We start from the raw sequence: 18660 nt of genomic DNA, 5'->3' as shown, positions 1-18660 counted from the left end.
AAAAAGTTGACAAGACAATGGACGATCCATGAAAAGGTCAACATAAGTTTTTCCTGACTTTCTTTTAACATTTTTGGACTTTTTCATACTATAACATCCAAGTGGACAGGGAATGGTAAAGTGTGGCGAGTGCCACAGTAGCATAGCAAGGTACCCGGCTCAAAGCACAACAAGCGAACATAATTAGGGGGCCACATGTTCAGGTGTTGACATTGACACTAAAACTCATGTGAACTTTTTCATATGTTGACTTTTTGTCACTGTCGTCCTACTGCTATATTTAGTCAACGTCGACCGTGCATGTCGATCTTTTGGTGTTGCCCTATGGACTGTCGACCTAGACACTGTCTATCCTATGTCTATGCGTGGGTTCCCCTTTGCGAACATAACCAGCGATGGCTAGCAATCTAGGTGGGAGTGGCACCAAAAAAATGCAGGTGGGCCTGGCTGTAGGGAGGGAGGGCCACTAAGGTCATCATCCGGCCTCGATCTCCCCAGGTCATCGCAGCACTGAGTAAAGGCCCCCATACACTATGCGATTTTCGGCCGATTCCATCCGATTTCGTCCCTTTGGGCCGATAAATCGGCCCAAAATCGCATCTGCTTGACATCTGATCTAATGTGCGGTCCCGCGCGCATCGGATCGGATCACGGCGTCGGACCTGCAGAACATAAGATATATCGGAATCTGAGCCATCATGGGTGCTTTTTAGCACCCACGATGTTCAGATCCGATATATCTTTATATACAGCCCCCCTGTCTTACTAGCAGTGCCCCCCCCCGCAATGACGGCTCCCGGCAGAGGTAGTGCAGGCAGGGACCGCAGGCGTTACAGAGCAGAGACCGTCTGCGCAGCGGGAGAATAGGAAGAAATCCTATTTAAAAGACCGGGCGGCCGCTGATTGGCTGAGCTCTCAGCCAATCAGTGGCCGCCCAGTCTTTTGAATAAGATTTTTTAGTCGGAGGCAGGACAAGTCGCCCTAGTGTATGGGGGCCTTAAGTCTACACTGTGAAGAGGGGGAAACCATTAGCTGGTGAGTGATTACAATGGTTCCCCCCCCCCCTGTGTGCACCGCTGTGCTTATGTAATCAGTGCACAGGGAGGGTGCTCTGGCAGGGTGGAGTTTACCTGAGCGCTGGGCTTCGAAGATACGCAGCCCAGCGAACAGGTCTGAATTGGGCCCATAGGGTACTTTGATGGATCCAGAAAACAGTGCATACAAAGTAACATGACTTTTGTTTTAGATTTTCATTGTAACAACTTTAGCTTAAAAATATTTTTGGTTTCCGGTGACATTATGTTTTTAGCAATATAATTTACAAATCAATAAATGTATTTATACTTACAATTCTAAAACAGTGGAAAATCTTACAAAAGGTGGAATACAAATCATTTTCTGATCAGTCAGTATACCATCCACCAACTTCTGGGCAACATCTTCTGGTTTCAACATGGGAGCAGTTCTGGAATATGAACAGATGGAATTAGGAGCTAAGTACTTCCTAAGATTATTATACATTACAGCTCTTCAGTATGTATGTCTTCATGAATTATGGAAGTTAAATGTTCTGAAAATAATCCTGATATCACCTCACTACCGTACATGTAAATTGTTTTACCTTCAGATGGTGTAAACTGCAGTAAGTCTATGGTAGCAGGAGAGATCTCCCGATCCCATTCTGGCACTCTCCATCCGGAACCGACTGGTCACTGGCACTGTGCGTATGTGCAGCATGTGATCATTAGGTTGCCAGTGTCTAGGTTGACAACCAAAAGGTCGACCACTATAGGTCGACAGAAGTTTGACATGTGCATTAGGTCGACATGTTCATAAGGTCATCACAAACAAAATGTTGACATATAAAAAGGTTAACATGAGTTGTTTTTTTTACTAAGATGAGAGTTCTATTTCACATGGGATGTTGCTATGGGCAACCAATCAGAATCTACTTCTTATTTATTTAGCACATTCTAGAAGATACTTGATAGCATCTCATTGGTTGCCCCAAGCAACATCCCATGTGTAATAGAATGCCCATCTTAGTAAATATACACCATAGAAGGAGAATATAATAGCTTGCCGTGCACAGTGAGGCACCTTGCCTGAAGCATGATGAGTGCAGGGAGCCATGCAAGGGGATGCGGTACACTAATACAGAGTCCAGGTTGACCTATGTCAACATAGACCTCCCCAAAAAATACAGGAAGCAGGCTATGGTGAAACTGCCAGCACCTGCTACTATTTCCTGAACCCACTAGTAATTCCCACCACTGCAGGAAGTGCAAAAAAACCCAGATATGAATATTTTTAGAATTTTTTCCTCTTGCTAATATTAACCCATGTATAAACTAGGTAGGGCACAACCTTCCTGGTTATATCCACCTTTTGTTCCTTAAGCTAAAAGCATACTTCCCAACAGATCGAGCAATCAGGACAATGGGGTATTGTTACAAAGGTGACAATTATACACCGGGGTATTACCTCCCAACCTTCCCACTGTGAGATGAATATATCTGCAGCTGGGATGGTGGAACAGATCGCTCCAATCAGGACTGTCTATCATAAATTGGGATAGTGCTCACAGAAGGCTTTGTGCTCACAGTCATGGCCGGCACCACCACTAGGCAGCCTTAGGCATTTGCCTTGGGCGCTGGTCACTGGAGGGCGGCAATTGTGCGCAGGACCCCCCTGGATGGAGGTAAGTGCCACCGCCGCATCAACTCCCCCCTCCGTGGAGTGATTTGGCGGCATCGCCCGCAACCCCCCCCCCCCGTGGAGTGACGCAGCATCACCCACCCCAAAGAGTGGAGCGACCCTGTGGCCACCTTGCGCACACATTATAACAGTGTAAAAATAAAGCAGTCAGTATTTTCCCTGCACAGAAACAAAATAACTCACCCAAATCTACTGTAACTCTCTGCACATGGTTTTGTCCATTTGAGAAGGAATTTACCTTTGCGAGTGAACCAGAATAAGGGCCAATATATACAGCATGGTAAATTCAACATTATTCACTGATTGAAATGATAAAATATCTATATTGTACCTATTACATGATTTCTGTTTTTAAAAAGCTAAACACATTCCAATTTGTAGGCTACTCCAGGGGTTCCCAAACTGTGTGCCTAGGCTCCCTGGGGTGCCTCAGGACACTTACAGGGATGCCTTGGGTTGGTGGACCAGTATTAATTCATATTAGTTATGTGCAATGTAACAGGAAAAACCAGTGCTGGTGGCTGCCAATCATAACATATGTGGACAAACAGAAGCAAATCCTGTCCCTCACCAGATAAATGTGACATATAAACACAATGTACTTTATTTAATATTTTGGTACTTATGTAATATCTGGGCGCCCGAATTTTCATTTCATCGCATCGCATGCAATATAGTGGCATACAATTCATGCGATACGATTTTTCATTGTAAAGACCCGATTTTTAATTGTATAGTCACCCATGGGTGATTTCATACCCCCCACTATCCAACTACGCAAGGAGTTGATTCTATAAGGTGTGGCGCACGCAGCGAGCCACCGAGCCCGAAGTGTGGCGAGTGGCCGCAGAATACATGTAAAGTAATCCGCGCTGCGCTCGCCACGCTTCGGGCTCGGTGGCTCGCTGCGCTCGCCACACTATATGATATCAACTCCATGCGTAGTTGGATAGTGGGGGGGTATACAATTAAAAATTGGGTCTTTGCAATGAAAAATCGCATCGCATCGCATGCCTTAAGTAGTGGCATGCAATGAAAAAATCGGGGGCCCAGATAATACATAAGTACCAATATTTTTTTCTGAATTTCTCAATAAGAAACATTTGGCCTAGGGGTGCCTAGAAAACATTTTGATGCTCTAGGGTGCCGTGATTGAAAAAGTTTGGGAACCCCTGGGCTACTCCATGATTACCTCATGCTTGCATTTTGAACAAAGCCAGTGTCTACGAATACAGGGCAGAGGCAAGTTGTCTTTATCCCTGACATCTGCAGTGCTGCGAGCTCAGCTGTTAGAGCCTTGTGATATCCAATTGCAGCAAACTTTGTAGAACTGTGAATAAAATGAAGAAAGAGTTATTTAGGGGCAGATTTATTAAGCTTGGAGAAGAGATAAACTGGAGATAAAGCAGAGAAAAGGTAAAAGGAAATAAAGCACCAGCCAATCAACTCCCAACTGTCTTTTTCAAAGACAGCTGATTGGCTGGTGATTTATCTCCTTTTACCTTTTCTCCGCTTTATCTCCAGTTTATCTCTTCTCCAAGCTTAATAAATCTGCCCCTAGTAACATAGCAGAGGTGCACATAATGTCGATGGAACACAAAAAGGTAGAGAGATACACACCAGAGTATCTATGTGCTTGAGCAGGGATTCAGTCGGTGGGGTGGTGTGTGCGTCCGACAGGGCGGCATTTACCTGCTTGCTAGGCTGAGAATTTACGCAGCCTAGTGAGCAGGTCTGAATCAGGCCCTTTATTTAATCTGGGTATCAGTGTGAATTATTTTCCATAAACTCTACTTCACAGACATCAGCTGTAGCGGGGTAAAAGCAAAGTTGCCTACTTTCTGGCTGCTTTCTCTGGTATAGGGCAGCCAGTTCAGTGAGCCAGGGGGGCGCGGCCACTGATGAGCAGGATAGCAGATCATCAGGTGTGGGGACATGGCCATCGCGATTGCGTCTTCGTAGCCACCCCCCCCCCCCACTGTGCAATGCCTATATTTCAGGCATTGCACATCATGGGACGGGGCTACCCACAGACTCCCCCCACCAAGGGGGAGGTAGCGGGAGACTGCCCACATTCCGGGAGGCTTGCTCCCCTTTCCTGGGGGCCGGGAGGTAGACCCAATTTCCGGGACCCTCCCGGAGGGTAGGCAACCCTGGGTAAAAGACTTAAGTGCTGGAGGGGCCACTAAGATCCTGAGCAGAGGTTAATGTGCCTTCCTCCAGGGCTTGCTAATTGATCATTTACACAGAGCATCTATTTCTCTACAAGTACAGTCTGTCTTCCAGGGGTGTGTCTAGAGAGGAGGGGGGCCCTTGTTCTCTAGCCAACTGCACTGTAGACTCTGGGCATTAGGGTAACTAGGGAACCCTAGTGCTGTCCCATAGTCTACTATGCATGTGCAAAAGGCTGCAAAACTTGCCTACATACTGTTTTCTGGGTGAGTTCTACAGTTCTACCGGGCCGGATTAAGCCTTCGGGGGCAAAACACAGATTAAAGGCAGTATAAACTTGGTCAATGGGTAACTGCAGTGGTGTAGGATTAATATAAACATACCTCTGTACCTTACTTGGTAGGAGCCCTGACAGGCTCAGTGCTACCTCTAATTAAAAACCCTCCCATGACGGGGCCGCTGTTGATGTTGTCCTCCATGGGCATGAGAAGCATATGATGAGCTCCACTAAGCAGAGCTCAGCACAAGCCTCTCAGCCTCTGACCTCTTGTGCAAAGCCTCATGGGACTTAGTTAACTCCCAGTAATGCACTGCACAATTGTGCAGTCAGTGTGCCTTGGCTCCCGATGCTCAGCACCATCAATCATTGTCACATTGGCAGATAAGCGAAGCTGCAGCACTACCCCACTTCCATGCACAAAAAAATAAATAAAAAATACATGCCAACCACCGGGCGCCCCTAGATAGAGGGGGGCACAGGGGTACTTACCCCCTGTGCCGCCCCCCCCCCCCCCCTTTAATCCAGCCCTGAGTGCTACTGCTGCCAACATGGGACTCCGGAGGGTAAGTATTTAAAAAATGGCATAGCACACATTATAAATATGCCAGTGCTATCTTTTGAATGTAGTCTATTCTTTTCTGACTTAACTACAAACTTTGACATACTGTACAACTTAGAACATGCTTGATCAGCACTCTCTTGCCAGAATGAGAACATGTCACAAAGGAATCTCCTTTCACTGTAGTACATACCTCCCAACTTGTGTCCGGATGAAATAGGGACACTCGCGCGGCGAAGCCGTGCGAGCGCCCGAAAAGGGGCGGGGCGTATGCAAATGAGGGTGCGGCTTATGCTAATTAGCCGCAACCTCATTTTCATACGAGAATAGACGCTGTGCGCATGCGCACAGCGTCTATTCTACTAGATTGGGGGGTCTCCCAACTGCCACCCCCCCCAGCGGGACAATGCCTGCCGCGGGTGGGACGTCGGGACAGGACCCGAAAATCGGGACTGTCCCGACGGAATCGTGACAGTTGGGAGGTATGGTAGTACCACATAAATATTTCAGTTACTGTTACATTCCTAGCATCTTGAACCAATCTGTCCAATCCTCTCTGACCTCCCTCATTTATGAAGGTGTTTTTTTTTTTATACAAAGAACTGTTTTGTACACCCCTTACTGTTATCTTTACATTGGCCTTTATTCAGATCTGATCGCAGTACAAATTTGTTTGGAAATTTTGTTTTTGTGCAGGGAAAATACTGGGTGCATTATTTTTACACTGCAATATAGATTTCAGTTTCAACACACCCCACCCAAATTTAACTCTCTCTGCACATGTTACATCTGCCCCACCTGCAGTGCACATGGTTTTTCCCATTTTCCAAACAAATTTGTACTACAATCAGATCTAAATAAGGGCCATTGTGTGAAACTTCCAGGAGTTTCTGGCATCAACAATCATTCCATAGTCAAAGTCTCATATCTTGTTTTCCAATTGCAGTCCTCAGTTCAACTGTTCATGATTTACATATCTCAGTTGGTGCACAGGTGCAGCTGGCTGACACATTTTTTTTTACCTTTTTTAACACATCCATAGGTGGTGCAGCTGCTACTTGTTTTTCATGTGATGCTGACATAGGCGTGAGCAGAAAATATTTATTAGGAGGTGCACTGTCAAACAGGTGTGCGTAGCACCACCTTTTGGGCGTGTCTACCATCATCTATTGGTACTCACTATACTATAAAACGTTTCTCAGCCACACCATAATCACCTGCCTATTTCAGTTTTAATCTTCTAATTACTCTGTGTAACAGCACATGCAAATAAAGTCAGAAACATATATGGATGACGCAGGTATGTAGTGATATGACAACGGTCTAGTACAATTAACAATGCAAAACACACATAATTGACTGATGGGTGCTTCTTTTAATGGAATACAGTTGCAAAAGTCTTTGGTAAAAGGTATTTCTAGCAGCATGGAGGGGTTCATAAGGGTGGGCACTGCATTAGTGTGTAACTCTCAATGTGCGCACGCCTATGGACACTGAGGAGATCTGCAAAACATGGACTGTTAGAGGCATTGGTGCTGAGAAGGGGGAAGTGGGTACTCTGCTGCCTTTCCCCATAAGTTCCCTACACTCCTGCATTCTGCTGGAGACTCCCTGACATAGCAGCAATCTCCCTCTCTCCCTCATTAGTCTAGCAATCTCCCTCATTTAATCTAGCCCACATTACACTGTTACATTTTTTGGGAAAAAAGGAATGAGATATAGATACATTTACATTGAATCACCAGGGGCATTTCCCAGCACTATACCAAGTATAGTAGCTCTTACTAACTGCTTTGGGGCGCATCTACATTTGGATATAAGTCATTTTAAAAGATTCCTCTCAGATGTAGCAGTACACACCCACGCTTCTAGGTGCCACGTTCACAATCTCTTTTCACAATCTCTCCATATATGGAACAAGACATGCCCTTTGGGTTGAGCATAACTCACCCCCTCATTGGGGCGCTGTGCAAAATTCTCCTACCAACTATAATCTCCCTGAGACTAGTTTTCAAAAGCAGGAAAGTATGCCTTCCCCGTTGCAGACAGCAACATTTCAGTTCATCCAATGAGATAGAGAGAACTGACTGCTGCTGCAGTAGCCTTCTTTCCCAGCCCAGCACATGCTGAACATTGACCATATCTGCATGCATTGCGCTGCCGCCTTATGATTGACTGATTATTTTAATTTCATTGGGGCAGTACGGACGGTGTAATGGTTAGCATTACTGTCTCACAGCACTGAGGTCATGGGTTCGATTCCCACCATGGCCCTAACTGTGTGGAGTTTGTATATTCTCCCTGTACATGTGTGGGTTTTCTCCGGGTACTCCGGTTTCCTCCCACAATCCAAAAATATACTGGTAGGTTAATTGGCTCCCAACAAATTTAACCCTAGAATGTCTGTGTACATGTGGTAGGGAATATAGATTGTAAGCTCGACTGGGGCAGGGACTCATGTGAATGTTCAAATATACTCTGTAAAGCGCTGCGTAATATGTATGCGCTATATAAGAAACTGTTAATAAATAATAATAAAATAAATAAATTGACCTTTGAAATACCAACATTCCACAAGTGGAACATCGGCATTGTTAAACAGTAACTAATATTCTTTTAAGTTGCTGGACATCTGAACTACATTGAAAAATATTTTTATTAAGCACTTTCATGTACATTATGAAATGTTTTGTTATAATAGTTGAACATCATTTCAATAAAAGAAATTTTTACATCACATTATGACATTGACTGTTGATTTCACAATATTTGGTTTTTCGTATCCGTTATAGTCAGGATGTACTTATAGTTGTTTTGTTCAGATCTTACAGGTAAGTATATTATGACAATCAATATTTCTTCACAGAGCGATGTTCTAGTAATTTGCCGATGTTAGCAACATTATAGGTTAATTATGAGTACAAGGTGTTGTCTTAGAAAAAACAAAAATCAAAATAAGTCCAGAAGTGGACCTATAAAATCAAAAAGGTGTGCTCCTCTCTCTCGCCCCCCCACCCCGCCCCCGCCAGCCCCCAAAAGGAAAGGAGAAACAAAATGAATAATGATAAAATGCTGAGGTGAGAAAACTATGTCACAGCCACAGGGTGATCTTCGGCTATCACGCGTAATAGATACCAGGATGTGTCTTTTAGGCTTTTGTGTATTTGTTGCCTCACTTCTAAAGATAATGTGGCTATGTAGCTTTCCCACATTGAGAAGAATTTTTTTACCTTGGATTCCTTACTTAAAGTGGTCTCGACCCAATCCATTCTAAAAAGATGAAAAAGTTTATGTTTAAATAAGGGAAACGTTGGGGGAGACGTTGATGTCCATTCCTGTAGTATGGTTTTTCTTGCGGCTGCACTAATGGCTAGTAATAGGTCTCTACAACCTTTTGTTACTCTTAGGTCTGAGGGGATTACGCCTAACACTGCCCAGTCGTCTACAAATGGGACATAGTTTACTAGGTGGGTTTCTGCATACCTCTTTATTTGGAGCCAGAAGCTTCTGACCATTGGGCATGCCCAGAAGCAGTGATAAAGATCCGCCTCCAGTTCCCCACATCTATAGCAAGCGCTCAAATTTGTTCGGCCCATTAAATGGCTTCGATGGGGTGATAGGTAGGCCCTGTGGTATATGTTAAGGAACATCTCAACATATGAAGAGGAGGGTAATGTTTTGCAGGATTTTAGTAAGAATTTTATTAGGTCGTCCGTGTCATATTGTGGGAATTTTAGTGTCCATTGAGCTATGCCTTGCTTACTAGATGTATAGTCTAGAATGGTTCGGAAGTGTTGATAATAGCAGGATATAGCTTTTTTCTCAAGGGGTGGTTGTAGTAGGAGGGTATCAATGGTATTGCTCCAATCTTTGTCTGAGAAGTGGTGAACTACCGTGGAAACGTAGTGCTGGGCTTGTAGGAAGGCCAGAGGGTGTCCCGTTAAGCAAGGGAATTTTTCTCTTGCCTCTGAGAAGGTTAGGGGTCTACGTGCTGATCTGTCAACCAATGATCCAATGCCCGTGACGCCCCCCACTCTCCATATATTGAACGGGTACGTAGCGGACCCTTCCTGGAAATCTGTGTTGTTTATGAATGGAAGATGTATTGATTTGTGTGAGTTTAGACCTGCTTGGCCTCTCACCCAGTGCCATGTTTTTTTTGTGTTCCATATTAAAGGGTTTTCCTGTGACTGTTTAGGGACCTCTTGGTCATGAAGGTGTAAGAATGACAGCAGGCATCTCCCTGGAACCATCTCTCTCTCCAGGGAGGTGCACGTGTAATATTCTGTCCCGGCTAACCAATCTGAAAGGTAAAGGAACATTGTGGCTTTATTGTATTGCCTAATATCTGGTAGGCCCAAGCCACCGTTCCATTTAGGCTGTTGTAGTTTTATTAGGCCTATTTTAGGTCTGCCATTGTTCCATATGAACTCTCTGACATTTCTCTTTCAATGGTCCTGGTGACACAGCTCAACACTGGGATGTAGGAGGGTCCGAAGGAGCCAGGCACCTATCCTAAAGCTTTAGAGGGTAGGCTCCTCCCCTACTGCATCCCTGGACTCTCCAGTTCGTGTTAGGTGCCCACTGGAGTGGGTGCTATTCTAAAGGGCTGCGGAGCAGCCGAAGAAATAGAGTAGTTAGGGGATTTTTATTATTTTATTAACTATTACCCTAGCTAGGTAGGCACAGTGTGAGGATTTTCATAGTGAATCCTCACACTGCTAGCGCAGCAGGAGCTGACAGAAGCGCGTCCTGTCAGCTATCTGTGCACAGGGTAGACACTGTCTGGTCTCCCTGTGCTGCGCTCATAGCCTCTATTAAGAGGCTGCCTGGGCTCCGGAGTAGCCTGAAACCGGCTCCACAGTTAGGTGGGGATCATGGGGGACAGGCGCTCCGTGATGGCGGCGGCCATTTTATGCGGAGCTTACACGCTGAGCTCCTGACTGAGAGGACAGCAGCGCTGTGACAGGCATGTTCCAAGTGGTCCCCATTTGAGGGGGAGACACTGGAACAAGGAAATCCTACCTAAGGAGCGGCTAGCTGGGGGTGGTTGGCGCCAAGAGGTCACGGACCCCGCAGCAGCAGGGACTTTTGGTCTCTTCCTTCACTCTGACTTTGGCGCCTTTCAGAACGCTTGCAGCGGAGCTGAGCTGGCTAATTGATCCTGGCAGAGTGACTTGGATTTCCTGGGCATCGCTTCCCCGCAGTTGAAACCTACAGACAGCTAAGTGACTGGGTGCATTGACTTTGTATAAGCGCTTGTACAATTGTTTGCACTGTGTATATTGAGATATATATATTTTTCACTTGCATCATGTCTGAGCATCAGGCTGTGGTTTTGGGGGAGGGAGCCCTTAGTGCACTGAGCGCGTGCAATGTTTGCACACAAAAGTTTGTCCCTGAGCAGATGGCCAAGGGGGGCTTATGCATTACTTGCGCTGATGTGAGACCCATGGGCAGTGAACACCATAGGGCAGAGCAGAGTGAACCTGCGTGGGCCAGTGCCCTAGGCAGGTCTGTAAACGCTTTGGTGCAGCTTCTGGACAGGCAGAGTGATGTGCTGGTAGAATCACAGAGACCTATGCCATCATCTCAGCAGTCGTCTGGCTCCTTGCCTCTTACCCAGGCAGATCCTGCGCTTATTCAAGTGATGCAGGATACTGCTAAAGGGATCAACAGATTCAGTGAAATACTGGACAAAATGGATGATGTTGCAGGGACCCCTAAAAGGTCTTATGCTATGCCTAATGTGTTAGAGGAGGAGGAAGGAGAGTATACTGACACACCCTGGGACCAGGGTGATGATTTTGAAGAGACCTCTGCTGCTGGTATAGAGGATCTCATTGTAGCTGTTAAACAGGCGTTAAAACTGTCTGTTGAGGATAAGACCCCTGTTAAGGGTGTTTTTAAGCGACAGCGGAAGGAGGCTGTTACTTTTCCCTCAGATGAGGGGTTACAGGAACTATTGGAAGGGGCTTGGAAAACCCCAGATAAGAGGCTACAGATGCCTAAAAGATTCCTTAGTCTGTACCCCATGCCGGAGTCTCATTCTGAACTCTGGGAAAAAGTGCCTGTTGTGGATGCTTCTGTGGCACGTTTATCAAAAGCTACGGTATTGCCTGTACAGGGTGGTGCAGCTTTTAAAGATTCTGTGGATAAAAAGCTCGAGGGAAACCTCAAAGCTATTTTTGAAGGGGTGGGGTTTACCCTGCGCCCCCTTATTGCTTCAGCCTGGGTCTCTAAGGCCATTATAGAGTGGGCTGGTGAGTTATGCACCATGCTGCAGGCTGACCCTGGTGCTTTGCTGGTAGCAGAAAAGATTAAGGCCGCGGCAGAATATGCGGTGGAAGCAGAGGAGGAAGCTCTTAAAATGGCTACCAGAGTGTCCACAGTCTCTATTAATGCCAGGAGAGTGCTCTGGCTTAAGGCCTGGGAAGCGGACAATGAGTCCAAAAAGGCCCTAGAATTGTTAGCTTTCAAGGGAAAGTTACTTTTTGGTTCTGAGCTTGAGGAGATTATAAAACAAGCCACAGGCGGCAAGAGTACGTTTCTGCCGGCCTCCTCAACAAAGCAGTCATCCAGATTCGCTGCTTTTAGGCCGTCCTTTCGGCCCTCCCCTAGAGGTGGTGCGTCCTTTCGGGGACAGTCGTTCAGGGGAAGGTTTCAGACCTCCAGGGGCAAATCTCAAAGGTCCAAGTTTGGCTCTTTCCATAAGAAGCCTGCCTCTAAAGGAGAGGATAAACCCTCCGCATGACTGCCTGGGGATAAGCCCGGCAGGGATAAAGGTGGGGGGGCGTCTCACACACTTCAGGGACGCTTGGGCTTCTCTAGACCAGGATACCTGGGTCTTAGAGATTATTACCCAGGGTTACAAAATCCCTTTCAGAGGGCGCCCTCCGAAGAGGTTCATCCTCACACCCATACCAAAGCAGGCGCTCCTGCGCACAGCTCTGATGAGAGCGGCTCATTCCCTTTTGGAAAAAGGGGTGGTAATTCCGGTTCCCAGGGCAGAGTGGAAGAAAGGATTTTACTCCACGCTGTTCCTGGTGCCCAAACCAGACGGGTCTTTCAGACCAATACTAAATTTGAAGTCCTTAAATGTTCACCTATGGGTAGACCATTTCAAAATGGAGTCTTTGAGGTCTGTTCTCCTGAGTCTGGACCAGGGAGAATTTCTGGCGTCCATGGATGTCCAAGACGCATATCTGCACGTTCCCATTCACCCGGAACATCAGACGCTGTTGAGATTTGCCATAGGAGACCTGCATTTACAGTTCCGGGCGTTACCCTTTGGGCTAGCAACCGCGCCAAGGGTATTTACAAAAATAATGTCTGTGATGGCGGCAGTGCTGAGGCTCAGGGGAATCACAGTAATACCCTATTTGGACGATCTCCTGTTCAAGGCGGAGTCAGCAACCCTGCTGCAAAGTCACTTGAAAGAGGCCATCAGTTTTTTGCAGGCTCACGGCTGGATTTTAAACTTACAAAAATCTCAGTTGGTACCATCACAGAGGATCCAGTTCTTGGGAGTCATACTGGATACCCATCTCCATCGGGTATTTCTCCCGGAGATAAAGGCCAGGGACTTGGTCACCCTAGTTCAGGAGATTCTCAGAGCTCCGAGCTTGTCAGTATGGAGGTGCCTCAAACTCCTGGGGAAAATGGTGGCGTCATTCGAAACGCTTCAATTTGCCAGGTTCCACTCACGAGTATTCCAATGGAACATTTTGTCAGCCTGGTCAGGAAACACTTTGTCCATGAAGACGGAGTTGATAGTGCTGTCCGCGGACACTCGGGACTCCTTGAAATGGTGGACAGAGGTAGATTCCCTTCAATGGGGTCGGTCATTACAGACCTGGGACTGGTTGGTAGTAACTACCGATGCCAGTCTCAGGGGCTGGGGGGCAGTAGCCCTGGATCTCAGGCTGCAGGGCCTGTGGACGGCAGACGAATCAGTGTTACCAATCAACATCTTGGAGCTGAGAGCTGTCTGGAAAGTGATCTCCTTAGCGGAAGACAGGTTAAGGAACCTCCCCTTGAGGATTCAGACCGACAATGCCACAGCTGTGGCGTATCTGAATCACCAGGGAGGTACACGCAGCAGATTGGCCATGTGGGAGGTGTCCAGAATCTTCCTATGGGCGGAACAGAATGTTCCTGCCATATCGGCTATATTCATTCCAGGAGTGGAGAATATAGAAGCAGACTTCCTGAGCAGGGAGGAGCTCAAGGAAGGAGAATGGAGCCTACATCCTCAGGTGTTTCACCAGATCACGGCAATGTGGGGAACTCCGGATTTGGACCTAATGGCATCCAGGTTCAACCATCAGGTGCCCAGGTTCTATGCCAGAACGAGAGATCCGCTAGCAGAGGCAGTGGATGCCATGACTACTCATTGGCAGGGAGACCTTCTTTATGCATTCCCTCCAATTCCAATGTTAGCGAGACTGTTGAAGAGGGTACAGGACCAGAAGGTTCCGGTGATCCTTGTGGCCCCAGATTGGCCAAGGAGGTCTTGGTACTCGAGGCTTCAGAGGTTATCAGTGGATTCATGGCGTCTACCTCTGAGACCAGACCTGTTAAGACAAGGCCCATTCAATCACCTGGATTCCGATCGATTGATTTTGACGGCTTGGTTATTGAAACCGCCATTTTAAAAAAGAAAGGATTTTCTGACGCAGTAGTGCAGACTATGATAAAAGCCAGAAAAGCTGTTTCTTCGGCAAATTATTATAGAGTCTGGAAGACTTATATTAGATGGTGTGAGAGGCAAAAAGCTCACACATCTCACTTCAAATTATCAAAAATGTTGGATTTTCTACAAGATGGATTTTCTTCGGGCCTAAGCCTTCAGTCGTTGAAGGTGCAGATTTCGGCCTTGTCCATCTATTTTCAAAAAAGAATTGCCATTTTACCGGAGATTCAAACCTTTTTACAAGGGGTATCCAGACTGAAACCCCCTTACAAGCAACCAGTAGCACCTTGGGATCTGTCCCTGGTTTTGGATTGCCTTCAGAAGGCACCTTTTGAGCCTTTAAGGTCGGCTGACTTTAAGTTTCTCACGTGGAAGCTAGTGTTTTTGTTAGCAGTAGCATCTGCTAAAAGGGTGTCAGAGCTGGGAGCCTTGTCATGCAAATCTCCCTTCTTAATTTTTCACGATGACAGGGCTGTTCTGAGAACAGTGCCGCAATTTTTACCGAAGGTAGTCTCTACCTTCCATTTAAATCAGGAGATAGTTCTACCTGTGTTTCAACCCCCAGAGGGTTCCAAGAAAAGGGACAAGTTGAAGACTTTGGATGTTGTGCGTGCCTTACGCATATATGTGGACAGAGTGAAGAGTGTTAGGAAAACTGACACTTTATTGGTACTGTATGACGTACATAAAATTGGTTGGCCTGCATCTAAGCAGACCATTGCTAGGTGGTTGCGTTCTGTGATAGCCTTTGCATACACCAAAGTGGGTAGGCCTGTACCGGCCAGAATAAATGCGCATACCACCAGGTCAGTTGCCACCTCTTGGGCGGTCCGACATGGGGCCACAGCTGAGCAGGTTTGCAGAGCTGCCACTTGGTCATCTGTTCACACATTTGCCAAATTCTATAGATTCCATGAGTTCGCGTCGGAGGACGCATCATTCGGGCGAGCAGTGCTGAGAGCTGCAGACCTGAGCGTACCCTCCCAAAGGACCGGCTCTGGAACGTCCCAGTGTTGAGCTGTGTCACCAGGACCATTGAAAGAGAAAAAGGGATTTTTGTAAGAACTTACCGTTCGAATCCCTTTCTCTGATATGGTCCTGGTGACACAGCGATCCCTCCCTTACGCTCAGTAAGTATGCCAGAATTTCATGATGTTCATGTTAAAATGGTTAAGAGTTAACAGTTTCTGTTATAAAATGTGCATATAATATGTGCAGGCGTTTGTACTGAGTTAATGTATTCCAGTGGCTTTGAAAGATTGAACTGAAGAGTCCAGGGATGCAGTAGGGGAGGAGCCTACCCTCTAAAGCTTTAGGATAGGTGCCTGGCTCCTTCGGACCCTCCTACATCCCAGTGTTGAGCTGTGTCACCAGGACCATATCAGAGAAAGGGATTCGAACGGTAAGTTCTTACAAAAATCCCTTTTTTTATTAAAAGTTTTAATGTCCTTGGGGGAGATGTATAGGGGTAGTCCTTGCAGAAGGTACATTATTCGTGGAAAAGTAACCATCTTGATTAAGTTTATTCTCCCAATGTAGGAGATGGGTAGGTTTTTCCAATTTTTTAGCTCCTCATAGGTTTGTTGGAATGTGGGGGCATAATTTAATTTATAAAGCATTCCTAGATGTCGGGGGATTTGCGTGCCTAGATAAGTAAATGAATTGGTGGCCCAAACAAATGGTACACTTTTGGTGAAATCAGTGGGTAAGGGGTGCGATGTCAGGGAAAGTGCCTTGGATTTTTGCATGTTGATTGCGAAGCCCGATATTTCTTTGAAGTGTTTAAATAGTTGTATAATGTGATGGAGAGACTCCGTCGGGTTAGAAATATATAGTAAGATATCATCCGCAAAGGCGGTGAGCTTCACAACCTTGGATCCAATTGATATGCCCTTGAAGATGGGGTCGGCTTCCAGAAGGCGTAAAAATGGGTCTATTTTATTATATTTAATTTAATACTATTTAATACTATAATTTAATTTATAAAGCATTCCTAGATGTCGGGGGATTTGCGTGCCTAGATAAGTAAATGAATTGGTGGCCCAAACAAATGGTACACTTTTGGTGAAATCAGTGGGTAAGGGGTGCGATGTCAGGGAAAGTGCCTTGGATTTTTGCATGTTGATTGCGAAGCCCGATATTTCTTTGAAGTGTTTAAATAGTTGTATAATGTGATGGAGAGACTCCGTCGGGTTAGAAATATATAGTAAGATATCATCCGCAAAGGCGGTGAGCTTCACAACCTTGGATCCAATTGATATGCCCTTGAAGATGGGGTCGGCTTCCAGAAGGCGTAAAAATGGGTCCAATGCCAGGTTAAATAATAGAGGTGATAAAGGGCAACCCTGGCGGGTGCCCCTGTGCATCTCTATTGGGTCATCAAGGGTACCATTTATCATGATTCTAGTTGTGGGGGAGTTATATAGATATTTAATAAAATCAATCAATGTTGTGTTGAAACCTCTTTGTTCTAAGGTTTGAAAGAGGTTTGAAAGAGGTGGGGCCACAGAACCGTGTCAAGGCTTAGTAGAATATTGGTGTGGGTGTTGGTTAGGGTGGACGATGCCACCGCCGCTATGGCTGTTCTAATACCTTTCACTGAGTGCCTTCCACGGATAAATCCTAGTTGAGTTGGTGTGAGGAGGTCAGGGAGTATTGTTTGCATCCTGTCTGCTATGATTTTGGCCAATAATTTGATGTCTGTGTTTATTAGACTAATGGGCCTGTAGGATTCCACTAGTTGGGGATCCTTTTGTGGTTTGGGTAATAATATGGTGGTCGTGTTTGTTAAATGTGGGAAAGGAGTATGGTGTGTGAGGAGGTTATTAAATAGGTCTGTGAGTGCCGGGGCTAGTTGGTGCTGGAGGAGTTTAAAGTATTCGTTTGAAAGGCCATCTGGGCCAGGGGATTTCCCCAGATGGGAAGAGGTGATTGCCTTTACAACCTCCTCTAGGTTTATGGGTTCTGTCAGTAGGTCACTTTGTGATGGGGTTAGCTTTGGGAGGTGTAGATCGTGAAATAAGTCTGTTCGGTTTGCAGGGTCTGCTGTGTGGTCTTTATATAATGTTGTGAAGTATTTTTCGAATTCTGTGAGTATGTCGGGGGTGTTAGTAGATAATTGTCCGGATTGTGGGTTGCGTATTGCAGTCACGTATATGTACGTTTGTGTTTGGGTTTGGACATGTTGGCTAACAGTTTGCCGGTCTTATTACCCCATCTAAAGAATTTTTGTTTTGTGTAGAGTACATCTTTCTTGGCCTGTTCCAGTAAATGGGTATCTAGGAGTTGTTTTGCTTCCTGGTATTTAAGTAGTGAGGTTGGTGTGGGGTTATTTTTATAGTTTTGCAGGGCGGAATTCATTGAACTTGAAAGGCATTTGTAAGAGGCTGTAGCTGCTTTACGTTGTCTTGATACATAGTCTATGATTTGACCCCTTAAAACTGCTTTGGAGGCGCCCCAGAAGATAGTAGGAGTGTCCCAGGAGTCAATGTTATCGTCCTGATAGTTCATCCAGGATGCCAACAGGAACTCCCTGAATTTGTCTGAGTTGTATAAGTATGCCGGGAAGCGCCATTGTCTGCTGCCTCCGTAGTTAAATGATGGCATTATTTGGAGTGTGATAGGGGCATGGTCCGATATTAGTATAGGGTGGATATCTGCTTTAACCACTTTAGAAGTTAAATGATCTGCTAAGTAGAGTGTATCTATGCGTGACCATGTGCTGTGAGCCGCTGAGTAAAAAGTGTATGTGTTGTCTGTGGGGTTAAGCAGACGCCATATGTCTGTGAGCTGTAGTGTTGTTTTGAGAGACTGATATTGGGTCCATATTGTCTGGTTGATTCGCTGGGCTGGTTGTCTATCTCTGGTCGGGTCTTCTACAGAATTAAAATCTCCAGCTAATATTATGGAGTGGTTCAAGCGCTGTGATAATAGACCAATTATCTTCCCTATAAAGTCTTGTTGATTTGTGTTTGGTGCGTAAATATTCACTAATGTGTATTTGTTGCCCCAGATTTCCACGTCCATAATGATGTATCTACCATTTGGATCGGTCATGGTTGACAGAACAGTGTAGTTTACGTTTTTACGGAATATTATAGCCACTCCTCTGACCTTCCTATTGAAGTTAGCCGTTATGCATTGGTCTATCCATGGGGCGCGTAATGTGGCGGTTTCCCCCTCTTTCCAATGCGTCTCCTGCAGGAGGACGACATCGGGGTTAAATCTTTTTAGGTG

At 45.8% G+C, this 18660-nt stretch overlaps 1 protein-coding gene across 1 annotated transcript in view; it reads right to left on the bottom strand.

Annotated features, from left to right (window-relative positions):
* LOC146064376 (estradiol 17-beta-dehydrogenase 11-like) overlaps nucleotides 1–18660 on the bottom strand; it is a 45785-nt gene that overhangs the window by 2609 nt on the left and 24516 nt on the right. Inside the window, exons 5-6 of the mRNA XM_083177815.1 lie at nucleotides 3911–4048; nucleotides 1349–1465 (exon numbers count right to left, since the gene is read on the bottom strand). Coding sequence (XP_083033941.1) covers nucleotides 1349–1465; nucleotides 3911–4048 — 255 coding nt within the window. The remainder of the gene's footprint in view (nucleotides 1–1348; nucleotides 1466–3910; nucleotides 4049–18660) is intronic.

This window comes from Crinia signifera, chromosome 1 (assembly GCF_055691185.1).
Source record: "Crinia signifera chromosome 1, ASM5569118v1, whole genome shotgun sequence".
Taxonomy (NCBI): domain Eukaryota; kingdom Metazoa; phylum Chordata; class Amphibia; order Anura; family Myobatrachidae; genus Crinia; species Crinia signifera.
Note: the sequence above shows the minus strand (reverse complement) of the source record. Positions and strands in the feature narration are given on the sequence as shown.